Here is a 13,696-nt window from a genome sequence, read left to right as displayed (position 1 = left end):
CCAGGACACCTTACTCTCTCCTCCCATTGACGCTTTCCAATTTCGCAGAAGGGGGAAAACACAGGCCCAATGAGGGCAGATCACTTCCGCAGGCTTAAACAGAGCCCACATGGCTACGAGACCTTGAATCCTGTTAAGGGTGGACTGCCGGGCACAGCTTCTTGCTCCACACTCTCTGTTTCTTTTAAATTATTTTTTTTCGGAGGTAAAAAGGTTTATTTCCTTTTTAGAGTTTTTGTCCCAGACCTGTTACTATTGAAGTAGAACCAGACAGCTCTGATGTTCTCATTCGTGCTTTTTCACATAAGAAAACTGAAGTCTTTGGGAGCAGTTGAGAAGCAACTGGCATTTAATATAAAGAAGTAGCAAACAACAAACATAAATTCTCTGTGGAACTATGACTTTAAAACACATGCGCGTACATGTGGGTGATTATCGCGCTAGTGTGCCCGGCACAAAGGGTGCAGCTTGGAAGAGTCTCTTGGTGTTCTTGCAGCCGTTTGGGCACGGCGGCCCTACAGTGCTCACTCCCTTACTCCCCGGGTGATAGGCTGGACTACAGAAACATTGCTGAAGCTCAGCTCCAGGCAATGCAATGCACTTAACTCGAACATGATTTATGATTTTGTCAATAGAGGCGGCTCAAACCTGCGCTGATGCCTAAATGTGAGCTTTATATTCAAAACAGCGGTTGGGGGGAGGGGAGGGCAGAGAAAGGGAAGGAGGGGAAGAGGGCATCACCAGGGAGAGACAATTCCACATAAAGGAAAGATACACGTTCAATTTCAAATTTTTTTTGTGCCAAAAAAAAGAAAGAAAGAACACAAATAATGAATCAATATAAGATTAAGCTACACGAAAAAGAAAGAACTGTTTAGGGACTTATTTGGTACAGTTACAGTTGATGTATCTGGTATCACTAAGGGGGCTTGGCCACTGCTACCATTTATATGTGGACACAGCTCCATGAATCCCCTTCTTTCTCCTTCTGTCACACAAGGATGCCACAGGCATGCGTGGGAGCAGCTGCCTTGGTCAGGATGGGTGTGGATGCGGATCCACTATGCTAACCACCCTATTCTCCTCAGACCTCTTGCCAGGGGCTTTGTGCCTCTTGAAGAGATTAAGGAGCCAAGTGGTCCCCTGCTCTGACCTGTCCTCCCTGGACAGCATATTAACATGATTCTACTACAGGGGACCCCTCTTTAAAGTTTCCTGCAGGATGACAAATTAACCCAGCAGGGTTTCCCACACATCTATCTTCATACAAATTATTAGTGTAATAGAGCTTTGAGCTACGCATTTATCTGGTAATTATTGAACAGTTACACAAAACCAAGCTGAGCTGCCCTGGCCCTTTATGAGGTTCTCTCGGTGGGTGGCCTTACAGTTAATTTAGGATGGTTCTCCACTCCGCAGCTCACTTGCAGACAAATTAGCTAAACAGCCTTCTCCTTTAAATATTTTCCATGTCACAGTGAAACGCTTTACAATACAATAAAGGTACAGTTTTAATTACACGCTTCCTGACTTTTGTTTAGTTGTAGTTTTAAAACATTTGCTGGCGCTGGTTTTTCCTTTGGCTGGGCAGTAATAGCTGGTTGTAAGTATCTGGCTAATGAATTTAATAATTTCCTGAACTGAGACTTAAAGAGCCTTTGCTAAAATGCTGCATTTCCTCTCTGCTGTCCAGTAACTTCCAGGCCCCTGGATGAGGTTTCCCCGTGAAACTGTGCACTGTGAGCATGCTCAGTTTGTCTTCCCAAATCTTTCCTCTCTTGCCCGTGCTCCAGGAGTTTGTTAGGTCTGTAATGCCTGGGTTTGAAAACTCAACTGATATAATGCCTCCTGGAGAAGAGCGATGTCCTATTTTCCCAGATGACAAACTCCAAAAATAAATTACCACCCCGTGCCTGTCTATTGGCAGGATATGTCAGCGCCCTGCTTGCAACAGGTACTTAATTACTTCCCATTTTCTTGAGATAATTCAATTGCACTAACCCAGGAGAAACAAATTAGATTCAGCTGAGCATCAGCATGTTCCACAGCTAAGTTCGAGAAGCTTTCCTGAAGAGCCAACAAGTTTGCAGATACGAGGGGACTGAAGCTGGACGAACCTCCCCCCTGGGGCCTGTGCCAACGGTCAAGCTCATGGTTACCGTGATGCAGCACCAGCATATGTCCCCCCTTCGAGCTGGTCTTTGGATGCAAACCCAGTACTACAGGCAAAATATTGTGTCCTTTTGAAGGGACCCAAGTTTCTGAGCTAAGTTTTCCTAATGCATAGCAAGGTAGAAACCCTCAATGGAAGCCAAATAGGTATTGAATGCCTGCACATTCTAGGCTGAGTGTAGATGTTGCAAAATACATGTTCTTACACATGTTATTAATAACTTATTGTTGTTATTACAAAAGGGGGCGGGAATAACTTCCCACCACTCCCAATACTTTCTGTTTCAATCACATGGATGCATTCATTAATTTATTTAAGGAACATTTATTGAATACTCCTGTGCGATTCATGAGGCCGAGGGATTCAGTGATGAGTGGGAAAGACATGATGCCTGCCACTTGGTGACCTTGGTTTCTGGGAAGATGACCTTCATGTGCGTAGTCTCTGCAGTATATATTAAATAAATATATATTAAATATATATATTTTTTTGCTAAACTGGGAGATATGGCTGACTTCAGCTTCTCAGATTTTTCATTATGAAGACCAGGAGGGTCATGGCTTAGAAAGGCTTTTAGAGCACATAAAGTTTTGACAACCTCTCCAAACAGAGACCAGCATGACTCTGAAAGCTGCACGGCAAATCTTTGGTTTATATGACTATTGTTTTGTGTGTGTTATGAATATTTTCAGAATTAGGACATTTTGGCTACTAAACTACACCACACACACACACACACACACACACACACACACACACACACACACACACGCGCGCACTGATTTAGCCACACCTGCAATTGCTTCATTTTAATTTCATAGTACCTTCTTGTCTAACAGAATTATTTGTTTTCGGTTGCTCTCTATTTTGCATACTAATAAACAGATGGCAAAAGGTTTGAGATGGGGTTAAGCATCATGCTTGTTTGTACTCTGACAATGCCAAATGCCATGGTATTTTCCCATGAGGATGCTCTTCTTTGTCTTCCCTGGCATCTGGTGCCTCTCCTAGCACAGTGTAGGTCAAGTCCGTTTTCTGAAATGTTGGGATTCTGTGACTTTTTTCTGAGCTTGGATTTTATTTTAGATTTGGGAAAATAACTATATATCACTTACCAATTAAATAACCCTAATCTGAAAATCTGAAATTCAGAATGTGCCAAAGGTTGAGCACCAATGGGGTGCCCAGGCTGTGTCTCATCTGTGCTCACAAACCCAAACTTGGGAGCGTTTTTGATTTCAGACTTTCAGATTAGGGTTGATCAGCCCACCAGACAACTGCTGGCTCTTCTCTTCCCTCAGCTGCCGAGCGCTAAGGACTCTGGGGATCAGATTAGGGCGTCCTTTGCACCCTCTGTTCAGTAGCTGTAAGAGTACCTTGTTTGTTGTGAGCACTTGGTAAACATTGGTGGGAAAAATTAATGGGTCACCAGATGGCGACAGGGGTTTTCAAGTTAATTCTAACACTGAAAAAAGCCAAAATGACTCTAAAAAGTGTTTGAAGTGGCTTGTGCCTTACAGAAACTGTGTCTTTGGTAGAGGCAAGGGACCAAAGGCTAATAAAGATATATGAGTTGTTTAAGATAGCTATATAACAACTTTGTGGTAACACAGGCTATGCCATGACTATCAAAATGGTGAAATGGCTACATCAAGTCTTGGGCTAATAAGTGTGAAAACAAACTAAAGGTTTAAATAAAGATGGCTTATTTATTTATTTTTCCAGTGGCAGGGTAAAGGATAGAAACTACTGAACTGGAAACTAAATGCGATGAATTCTGGTCTTGGCTCTGGCCAGTTCATCTTGATATTTCTAAGTCCTAAGCAAGTTCATGAGGGACTGCTCATTAATAGATTCCACCCTCCTCTATTAGTTTTTGAAACCCCATTTATGCCTATTGATGATTATATTCAGCTAAAAATCTACAACTACATTTTGCACCCCCTCTCGTGGCTAGAGCCAATCATACAGTACAGTTCTGACCACGTGACCTAAGGTAGCAGATGGCTGGTGACATGTTTCAATGGGAAGACATGCTTGCAGCCGAGCCTGAAGACCCTAATTCGGTTCCTGAGACCCACATGGTAGAAGGAATGTCTTCAGCAATCATTCTCTAACCTCTGCACACATGCCACGTCATACGCACGCATGCCCATGTGTGCACAGTAAATCAATGTAAAAAGAAAGGAATTATGAAACATTATAAGCTGGCATCTCATCCTTTCTTTCTTTTAGCCGAAAATGTAGATGTGAGGGGGGAAGGGATACGGTGGCCATACTGAGAAAAGGTTCCCTTTGAGGCCTGGCTATGCTAGTTCATTCTGTAACAACATATCTATGGCAGGATGCTTATAGAGATATTTATATGCACCTAGATTCTGGTGACTGGTGACCGACATGTAGGGCCCTGGCTCTGTCATAGCACGGCAGAGGAGCAGAGAGTGAAATGGCCATGTGCAGAACCGGCACATGCATGAGCAAAGGTGGGAGAGAGCAGTGAGGAAACAGGCCCCAACTTCTTCTAACAATTCACTCTCTTGGGAATGAATCTATTCCTACCAACCAGACCTTGACCTTTCACAGGCAACATGTACTCAGCAAATCTTTAATGAACAAATGAATGAACTTCTACAATCCCCTCCTCTGAGTCATGCAGAAAAATTTGCTCTCAACATTCATTCAGCGTTTGTTAAACTGACCATAAAGTGATATATAAACACACTCACCCACCCACCCACCCACACATATCTTGGACCATAATATTCTGACTTAAAATGGTTTCATACCTCTCATTTTCTGTTATAATCTCATCACATGTGAATGATAAGAGGATATAATACTAACTAGGTTAATGGCTTATCCAGAAGTGAATTCTCAAGTTTCTACATATAATATGTATAACATATATATGCATGTACATGTATGTATGTATGTATGGTAAGTATCTGTGATCATACCACAGGTACACATGAAGAATAGTCAGGGATCCTTATGAGAACATTGTATCAAGGAGTGCTGTATCTCTAAGGACAAAGCAACTGAGGTAGAAATTGCTTCCACGGCAGAGTGCTTATTTTTTTCAGTGAGAGTTTTCACATGTGCACCATGCATCCCTTTCAACTACCATATTTCTTTGGAGCCATCACAGTGTTAATAAATGGATTCAGATTTGTGAGCCTAACCCTGAGTTCATGCAAGGAATATCAGTTTTCCCAGGTATATGTCAATATGTCAAAGTAGACAAGAGACCCATGAGTTTCCCGGGTGGTTTATGATACCAGCTGGTAGATTGTGGACAGAAAGGACAATCTGATGGGGAGGTGCAAATGTGGTCATAGTTGTTCATCCTCCTACTGTGGGAGTATGAATAAACTAAGAAACATTTTCCTCTTGCAGTAGGATCAAGTCAAGTGATTTGCTGACATTCTCTTGAGGTTTAAGGCTTGTCTTCAATGTAAAATACAAATCATATTCCTTGTGAGCACATTTTAATAATAAACTTAAAAGCACATGAGACCAAAATAAGGAAAACACTGCAACAAAAACCAGACAAAACATCTACCACTTCAAAAGGAGGGAACGAAGACGACGCGTCAGCACCCTGATGCAAATAACCTCAACACAAAATGCCACATATGGAAGTCAGGCTTCATGGGAAGAGAATCAGTAAGGATGGGAGGCTGAAAAAAACATTTATTACTTGAGAAGAAGGTAACTGACCACATGGAAGAAACACTCACCGAAACACATACATGTACGCATGCACACGCATAACCTGAGGGCACATTTGATGTTGGCTCAAGTTATTTTCCATCTTTTTGCAAAATCCCACTGCCCCCTCAAAAAAAAGAAAAAAAAGAAGAGGCTTTTGTCTTTTAACCTTAAGAGAGTAACAGATTGAATGCCAAGTATCTTTAGTCTCTAAAATTCCAAGACTACCCTCAAGTATAAGAACTGGATCACTTACTGCCTCAGAATGGTTGCAGGGGAGTCCTCATTGTCTCCCCGCTTTGATACTTGGATCTCTACACGATGAGGTAGAGCCTGTGGATGGCCGTGGAGCAACTCACCTCTGGGTCCTGTAATGACAGGTCGGTGATGCTGTGTGAAGGCTGTTCCCAGGGAGGAGGTCTGCGAAGGGGAGGGGCTGCTGAAGCCGGACTTCTCAGACTTCTTCAGTGTGGTTGGAGATGGCATGCCTGGCAAGAAGGGTTCATTGTTGAGGCAACTTTAATCTACAGAGCAACCATTTGTGTGATGAAAAAGACAGCACTTAGAGAGTGTAGGAAAGAAAAAAAAAATAAAGAAACAAAATGGAATCATTTGTAAATGGAAATTTATACTGAATTGCTTTGAGATTGTCACAGGAACAAATCGGTAACGGAATGGCTCCCTTTTTAGGTGGTTCTGTAGTTTATTTCAATGTATTGTATTAAGCCATAGGCCATTTGGGGACTGTTGATTTTCCCCATGTGGGGATCTTCAGTGTCCCCTGCAAGAGACTTGTGTTTAAAGCATAAAAGGAGCTTTTATTCACCTATCTCCGTTGTGGTCTCAGAGGCTTACTGCTTCTGTCTGTTAACGTAGGCCTATCCCTGGAGGCTTCTAGCCTCCATACAATCTAACCTAGGCCTTGAATGTTTTAGGCCTCTGAGACTTAATAAGCTCACTCTTATTCTTTCTGAGCTCTGGGCTGGCTGGTTCAACTCAGTTGTTCTGGCTCAAACTCTTCTCCCAGCTGACTTATTCAATCTGGCTTTTCTCTTGGCCCCTGAATTACTGGGCTTGGCCTCTAACTAACTCACACAATCTGCTCTAATCTCTTGGCTCCTTCTTATTCTCTGGCTCATTTGGTCTTCATCTGGGTTCTTTCTCTCAACCTGTCTCTCTATTACTGTCCCAGTAAAACTGCCTCCTCTCTCTCTCTCATTGCCCCTTAAGTAGCCCCCCATTTCTTCTCTTTTCATGAGAGTTAAGTATATCTTATTCTGTCAAATCTTTCCCTGGTTTGTCTCTATTTCTGCCACTCAGTTAAACATCACTTTCAAACATGGGTGCTTCTTTCTACAAACTAACTTTACCTTCACTGTTTGGGATTGAAGGCATGTACCACCACACTGTACCTAAGCCTTTCTTTACTTGTTCTACACCAGGCTGGCTTTGAACTCAGATCTTCTTGCCTCTGTCTCCTGAATTAAAGTAGCGTGTGTATTCCAGCCATATCACATAGGACTAGAAAATATTTGGATGTGATCTCTTGGCAGCCGGATCACACAGACCTAGAAAGCCTTTGGATGTGATCTTTTGCCGTGTTCTGAATTAAAATCCTCCATATTATTTAAGATCTTCATATCCAGAGTAGTTCTATTGGGAGGAAGGTGAGCCTTTAAAAGGCAGGTCAAGGGTCACCAGGGCATACTTCTGAATGGAATCCTGGGATATGATCCCTTTCTCTTGCTCTCTCTTGCTTCCTGACCAAAGGTAAGCAGTTTTACTCTCCACATTCTCCCTGCCTTACCACCAAGCACCACTGACTGAGTCTGTGAGGTTCACTTGATCATGAACTAGATCCCCTAAAACCATGAACCAATATAATTCTCTTGTCTTCAAAAGCTGCTTTTTTCCCCCAAGTACTTGTTACAGTAACAGAAATCTGACTTACACAGGCTTCAACTTTTCTAGTGAATCTGTCACGTGTCTGTGACCTCTGTGACCCTTACAAAGGAGGCTGCCGAAGCACACAAAGAAAGCCTCCCATGCAATCATTTTGTCTTGTCAGGTACCTTATTTCAGCACCAAAGCATTTTTCTACACTTTAAATAATTTAGCTTTTTTTTTTTTTTCTAACATAAAAATGCCCTTGATAATAGCAGCTCAGATGTTCTTTCGGTGAATTATTTATAGAATGGAAAAAGAAAAGATAAAATTAAAAAAGAAACCCTTAAGAACATAAGCAATTGGGACTGGTTCAGTAAGTATAGTCTAACTGATGCAAAGAATACTGTAAAAGAATAATGACATGGGAGATATTCATAACATGATGTTGACTGAAAAACCAATTACAATATGGGATGGTGTAATACACCAATCATGGGATGTACAACATAATTTAAGTGTTTTTCTTCTATGCAGGGAAAGAACCAGGAGGCACGTGTGAACTGTAACTGTGGATCTCTCAGTGAGCTAAATTTCTATGGTTTTCCTTGCTTTCCTTTTGCTTACTTGACCTTTCTATGATGAACATATATTACCTTTATGCTAAGAAAATATAATAAAAGCTTGTTTTAAAAAATGGCATTTTTTTGTTACAGTGTCTAGGGTTTTCACAACAATTTAAACTCAGGAAATGCGTTGAAATGAAAAATGGTGGGGAAATAAAGGGAAAACAGTCCTGTGTAATTACTGGATTTGCGGTGTTCTCAGCAATCATGCTGACAGACACAACTGGAGGCATCTATCCATTGGGAGAGTGCCAGTTAAGACAAGAAATTTGGACATATAACAAAGGAAATTACCTCAAGTTCCCATATCACAGGACAAATCTGGGATCTCAAGTTTCCAGAATCAAACTGGTCTGCACCACATTGTAAGAAGAAAAATTAATTTATACTTGTCTACCCATGATTCGCTTCCCCATTCACCACCATGGCCAAAAAATCATTTGGGCAAACTAGAAAAATAAGTAATAGGTATCTTTGTATTAGTATGTGACTGTTCCTGAGTAACTGCTAATACCATGAACTATGGCAAGCATTTTTGTAGAGGCTATACCTAAACATGTCTATTTTTTTTAAGTCAGAGATTAAAACAATTTATAATATGATATCCAAATGCATCTAGACATGAAGTATGTCTATTTGGCCTTCTCTAAGTTAAAGATATTGATCAAAGTTTCTGAAACATGCCAAAGGGTCCCAAAGGATCTCTCTCTCTCTCTCTCTCTCTCTGTCTTGTGTGTGTGTGTGTGTGTGTGTGTGTGTGTGTGTGATCTTTAGACTCACTGTACAGATTTCACCTTTACCTGTGACTTCCCCCACAGGTGCTTTGGTTAAACAAAACTTAGGTTTTCATCTCAAGAGAAAAAGAGACTAGTTAGTATATTTCCAGTCAGATGCAAGTACATAATATATGGCTGTGTGATTTCATGCTAATTGTACCCCTGAATCAAATCCTTTTTAGGTCAAACCCTGTTTGATCTGAGTTAAAAAGCGAAGTCACCAGTCCCAGTGCCACTAACTATACCTGTTTGTTAAAAAGACAGACCACCCCGTGCCACTGTGCTGACGGGTGGGGTACACTGAGGTCATAGGTGAACATTCACCCATGAATGACCTAAACTAGGCATGGAAAGCCTTCAAATGAAAAAGGTAAATAATCTAACATTTAAGTGTAGGCCAATCTCCCAGTCACTCAGATCTCTTTTGCACAGATGAAGTATTGAGCTGCCAACTACAAAGTCAGTCAAATGCCTGAATTACACGATAGCAGAGGCACAGGAATAGAAGAGCGGTGGAAGATGTCACAACTTCCAAGACTGAAGATTTTATTTTAGTTTTTGAACAGTGGAATCATTGTTGTAGTCATAGTATTGAACCAACTTCATTGAAGGGAGCAAGTGGCTGACTCAAGGAAGCTGTGAGCTCTTCAAAATGCTCAAATCTCCCCTCTATCTTCCATGTGGAAAAAGGGAACTTTAAGTACGGCTGAAGCAGTAATGAGTAGAGAATGAACAAGTTGCTAAATGGATTTTAAAAACAAGCAAAATAGGGGCTTTGGAAAAGCCCAGTGGCCAAAGCACTGCCTCTCAAGCGTGAGGAACTACATCCAAAACCTCAGACTTACACTAAAGCCAGCTAACACCAGGCATGCTTAGTTTCTGCACTCTTATGACAGGATCAAGCCATGAAAGCTTAGTCTCCATACTCCTGTGACAGGATGGGAGGCCCAGTTTGGACCCCGCCTAAAACAAGGTGGGAGGTGAGGCCCACATTCAGATTGTATTCTGACCTCTGCATATACACTGTAGCATGAACACACACACACACACACACACACACACACACACACTCACTTTAAACTCTCCTGGAAAGAGTTAAAGAGGGAAGAAGCATAGTCAGCATGCAAGAACAACAAGCCAGACTATGTCTAATCTTCTAAATTTATCACAGTCTAGTAATGTGAACCCTAAGGCTGTCATGAAGCTTAAAATTACTTTGTGTTTTCAATTTTTAAAGACTTACATTGAGCCCATTTTCTTATTATATACTTTAATATTTTTCTACATGCATAATATATGTTTTGGTTAATTTGTTTTGTATACTTAATTGACCAGATGAAATTTCAAAATGTGAGTAAAATCCTCTATGTTAAAAGCTACAGAACATCCATCTTGGTTTTCGCTTTTCTGATAATTTGGCTTCTGAGCATTACCTCAAAATAAACTCCTCATTAAAGCTTCTTTTACTAATTATCTACATATCAGGGTTATATAATTACTGTACAAATAATAACTAGTAGGGATTTCTGTTAACGAACCAAATCTTTAATTTTAATGTACTATCTAGAGTAATGAAACTTTAAGAAAGCCAAGACCTTGGTCCTAAAGCCCAAAATGCTGAATTCTGCCAATGACTGTGAGGATCTGAAGGAGGACTCTATGCTCCAGGAAGGGGTACAGATGGAACAAAACAATGACGTCAACATTGGGAGAGACCCAAGCACTTGGTTAGATTAAATGTACTCACACCACTGACCATGGAAATGGGACATACAAAACGCGCGTTGCTTTCAATTGCTAAGTGTGTGGAAACCAGTCATCTGCAGTAAAAACCAACAGGATTTCCAAATATGGAGGGCATTACCTGCTATGCACATGCATAGATTTTAAGATGTTTCCATTATGTTTACCTGGCTAATCCTAATTGGTTAGGTTTCCCTCTAGGATACACTTAATTCAGAGAAAATGACACCATCTCTTAAAAGGAGGGCTAGGCTATAATTTTCTTGGGGTTGGGAAAGGAGGCATAATTAGTGGCTATTAAAAAAAAAGATTAAATAAAAACGTCTGGAAATTGTTATTTCCCCCTGATTCTTCTAAGAAATAGCTCTCAACAAATAAGATTCAATGATAATTAATTAAGTAATTATTTCCCAGGGTCTCCTAGAGAAATCGAGATTTCCTTTAAGCAATGCAAACAGAAAATAGGAGAATCATAATTTTATCTACTCCATCCCCAGATCTTTATCAAAGACTTTGACCAAGAACTCTACAGTAGCAGCTGTGAAGGAACTGCAACAGGCACGGCAAAGTTGTCACGAGGTGTTATCACTGTTTGAGAAGACTCCGAGGGCCACTGTCAGAAATGACAGAAGCAGGAGTGAGGGAGGGCAAAGCATGAACTTGAACTTCCCAATGATAATTGAACACTTCATTAAACTAATTAATTTTTTGCATGTGACTGTTTTGTGAGTGTATGTATGTGTAACCACATGTGTGCCTGGTGCTGTGGAAGTCAGAAGGGTGCTCTGGATTCCCGGAACTGGACTTGGAGATGGTTGCAAAACACTGCATGGGTTCTGGGAATTGAACCGAGGGCCTCTTAACCAACGAGCCATCTCTCCCGTCGCTGCACAGGCATTTTAAAAGGACACTGAGGCATGCAAGTGTTGCTGCTTACATTGTCAAAGAACTAGTAAAGATGTCTTTTCCCGGCAACCGTAGCCCTGGGACAGTCTATAGGAAACCTTGTCTCATTGCTGGAGTCTGGACTATGGAATTCAAACCCCTTTCTTCAAAGTGCGTAAATAACAGAGAAGCTTGAGTTTCAGGAATGGTATTTTACAGCCACATAGTGTCTGAGAGAGAATGAGAAGAGGCAATGCCACCCTTCAGCTTTAAGCTCAGGATGAAACGGGTTAGAAGAGCCCCACAAATGCTGTGACGTTGGTCACTCTCAGTGATTCTCTGGCTTCCCGATCTGCGTCCCTTTCCTACAGTTCCCCATGCTGTGGTGATTCCCAACCATAAAACTGTTTTTGTTGCTATGTCATGACTGTCATTCTGCTACTGTTATGAACTGGAATGAGAAATCTGTGTTTTCTGATGGTATTAGGTGACCCCCAAGAAAGGGATGTCAACTCCCAAAGGGGTCACAACCCACAGGTTGAGAACCATTGGTCCATATGGTCTTTGACGTATTCTGGCTGTTCTCTTCCTTATTGTCAGCTTCTAATCCCAGTGACCCATTGGCAGGATGATCCTTGTCAAGCCTAAAGGTTACTAGAAGCCTTAACCTCCTGACTGTTTTGATGAGAGCCAGCAGACAACTGGTGAGATCAAATTTCTATGTATTAATCATTTCCAAAGTTCAGACAGAAAATAATAAAGCAATAAATTGGAGAGTACATACTATGTGTTATGTACTTACAAGTATCTTAACTCCTTACATTTTTTATTTCAGATATAGAGATATTATCCTTGCCTATCTACAGTCTAACACTGCAGGAGGTAGAGATGAAGGGATGTTAAAAATTTGCTCAAGATCATGCATACTAATGGCGTTTTAACACCCACGTCTTGGCAACTTGCTGGACAGTCAGGCTGGACAAAATTTGATTGTAGCCTCATCGGACAGAGTAAAGGCCTGCTAAGGTAAAGTCATATGAAGACTCAAAGCAATATGAGTTAAGCAGTGACTAGGGCTTCTGCTTCTTGAAGTCAAGGTGGATATTAACATTCTGGGGTACAGAGGATCATAGGTAACTGAAACTGCAGCAAGCAAAACAACAGCCTGCAGATGCCACACTGCAAGGATAGGAAGGAGGTATGACGACCAAGCAGGCCAAGCATGCCTAGGAATAGTCTAGTAGGTGGAGGTTGGCTCAGAGAGCAGTGACTAAGGAGGGAGGGGGAAAACTGAGGATGTGAGGGGACACGGCTAGTAAAGTAAAGGAGCCTAGATTTGAACCCACGCAGCGAAAGCTCTTTCTCCTTTCTGTGCAACAGCCTTCTAAGAATCAGCCATCTTCTTTCTCTTTCTTTCCCTCTCCGTCACTGACTCCCTCCCTCCCTTTCTTTTCTGTGTAGCTAGACTGGTCTAAAGTTCCTGATCTTCCTGCCTCAGTCTGCCGAGTGCTGACATTAGAGCTGTGTGCCCCCACCTCAGAATAAGAGCATATGCTGAAAGAAAGGTTCTCTTTATCTGCCTGGTGACATGGCCGTGTCAGGAGCTGGATTGAGTCCAGCTTACGAGTGGCAATGAAGAACTTTTCTTCCTATAAATGTTGCTAATCACTTTCACGACTGGCCTCTCACACGCAGGCGCTTTGATTCAACTACCTTTCGGGTTGAAGTGTGGAGAACAGAATGCCCAGTTGGGTCTCTTAGACTAATAGTGTAAGTATCAATTTCACTGCTATTTCCCAAGCCCAGGATGAGAGCTCGGACACATCTCTCCAGTTTGCAGTACTATGCCACACTATGTCCTACCGCTGGCAAAAAAACAGGGCCTTGCTAGTACTATT

The 13,696-nt window shown here is 41.6% G+C and overlaps 1 protein-coding gene across 9 annotated transcripts in view; it reads right to left on the bottom strand.

Annotated features, from left to right (window-relative positions):
• Positions 1 to 13,696, bottom strand: part of Nfia (nuclear factor I A) — a 526,906-nt gene that overhangs the window by 65,825 nt on the left and 447,385 nt on the right. For 6 of the 9 annotated variants that reach the window (XM_060365916.1, XM_060365918.1, XM_060365919.1 and 3 more), the window contains exon 7: positions 6,244 to 6,372. The exons of the other annotated variants lie outside the window; for them this stretch is intronic. In XM_060365916.1, the coding sequence (XP_060221899.1) occupies positions 6,244 to 6,372 (129 nt within the window). The remainder of the gene's footprint in view (positions 1 to 6,243; positions 6,373 to 13,696) is intronic. 9 annotated transcript variants of the gene reach the window in all.

This window comes from Meriones unguiculatus, chromosome 12 (genome assembly GCF_030254825.1).
Source record: "Meriones unguiculatus strain TT.TT164.6M chromosome 12, Bangor_MerUng_6.1, whole genome shotgun sequence".
Lineage (NCBI taxonomy): Eukaryota > Metazoa > Chordata > Mammalia > Rodentia > Muridae > Meriones > Meriones unguiculatus.
This window is presented reverse-complemented; position numbering and strand designations above follow the sequence as displayed.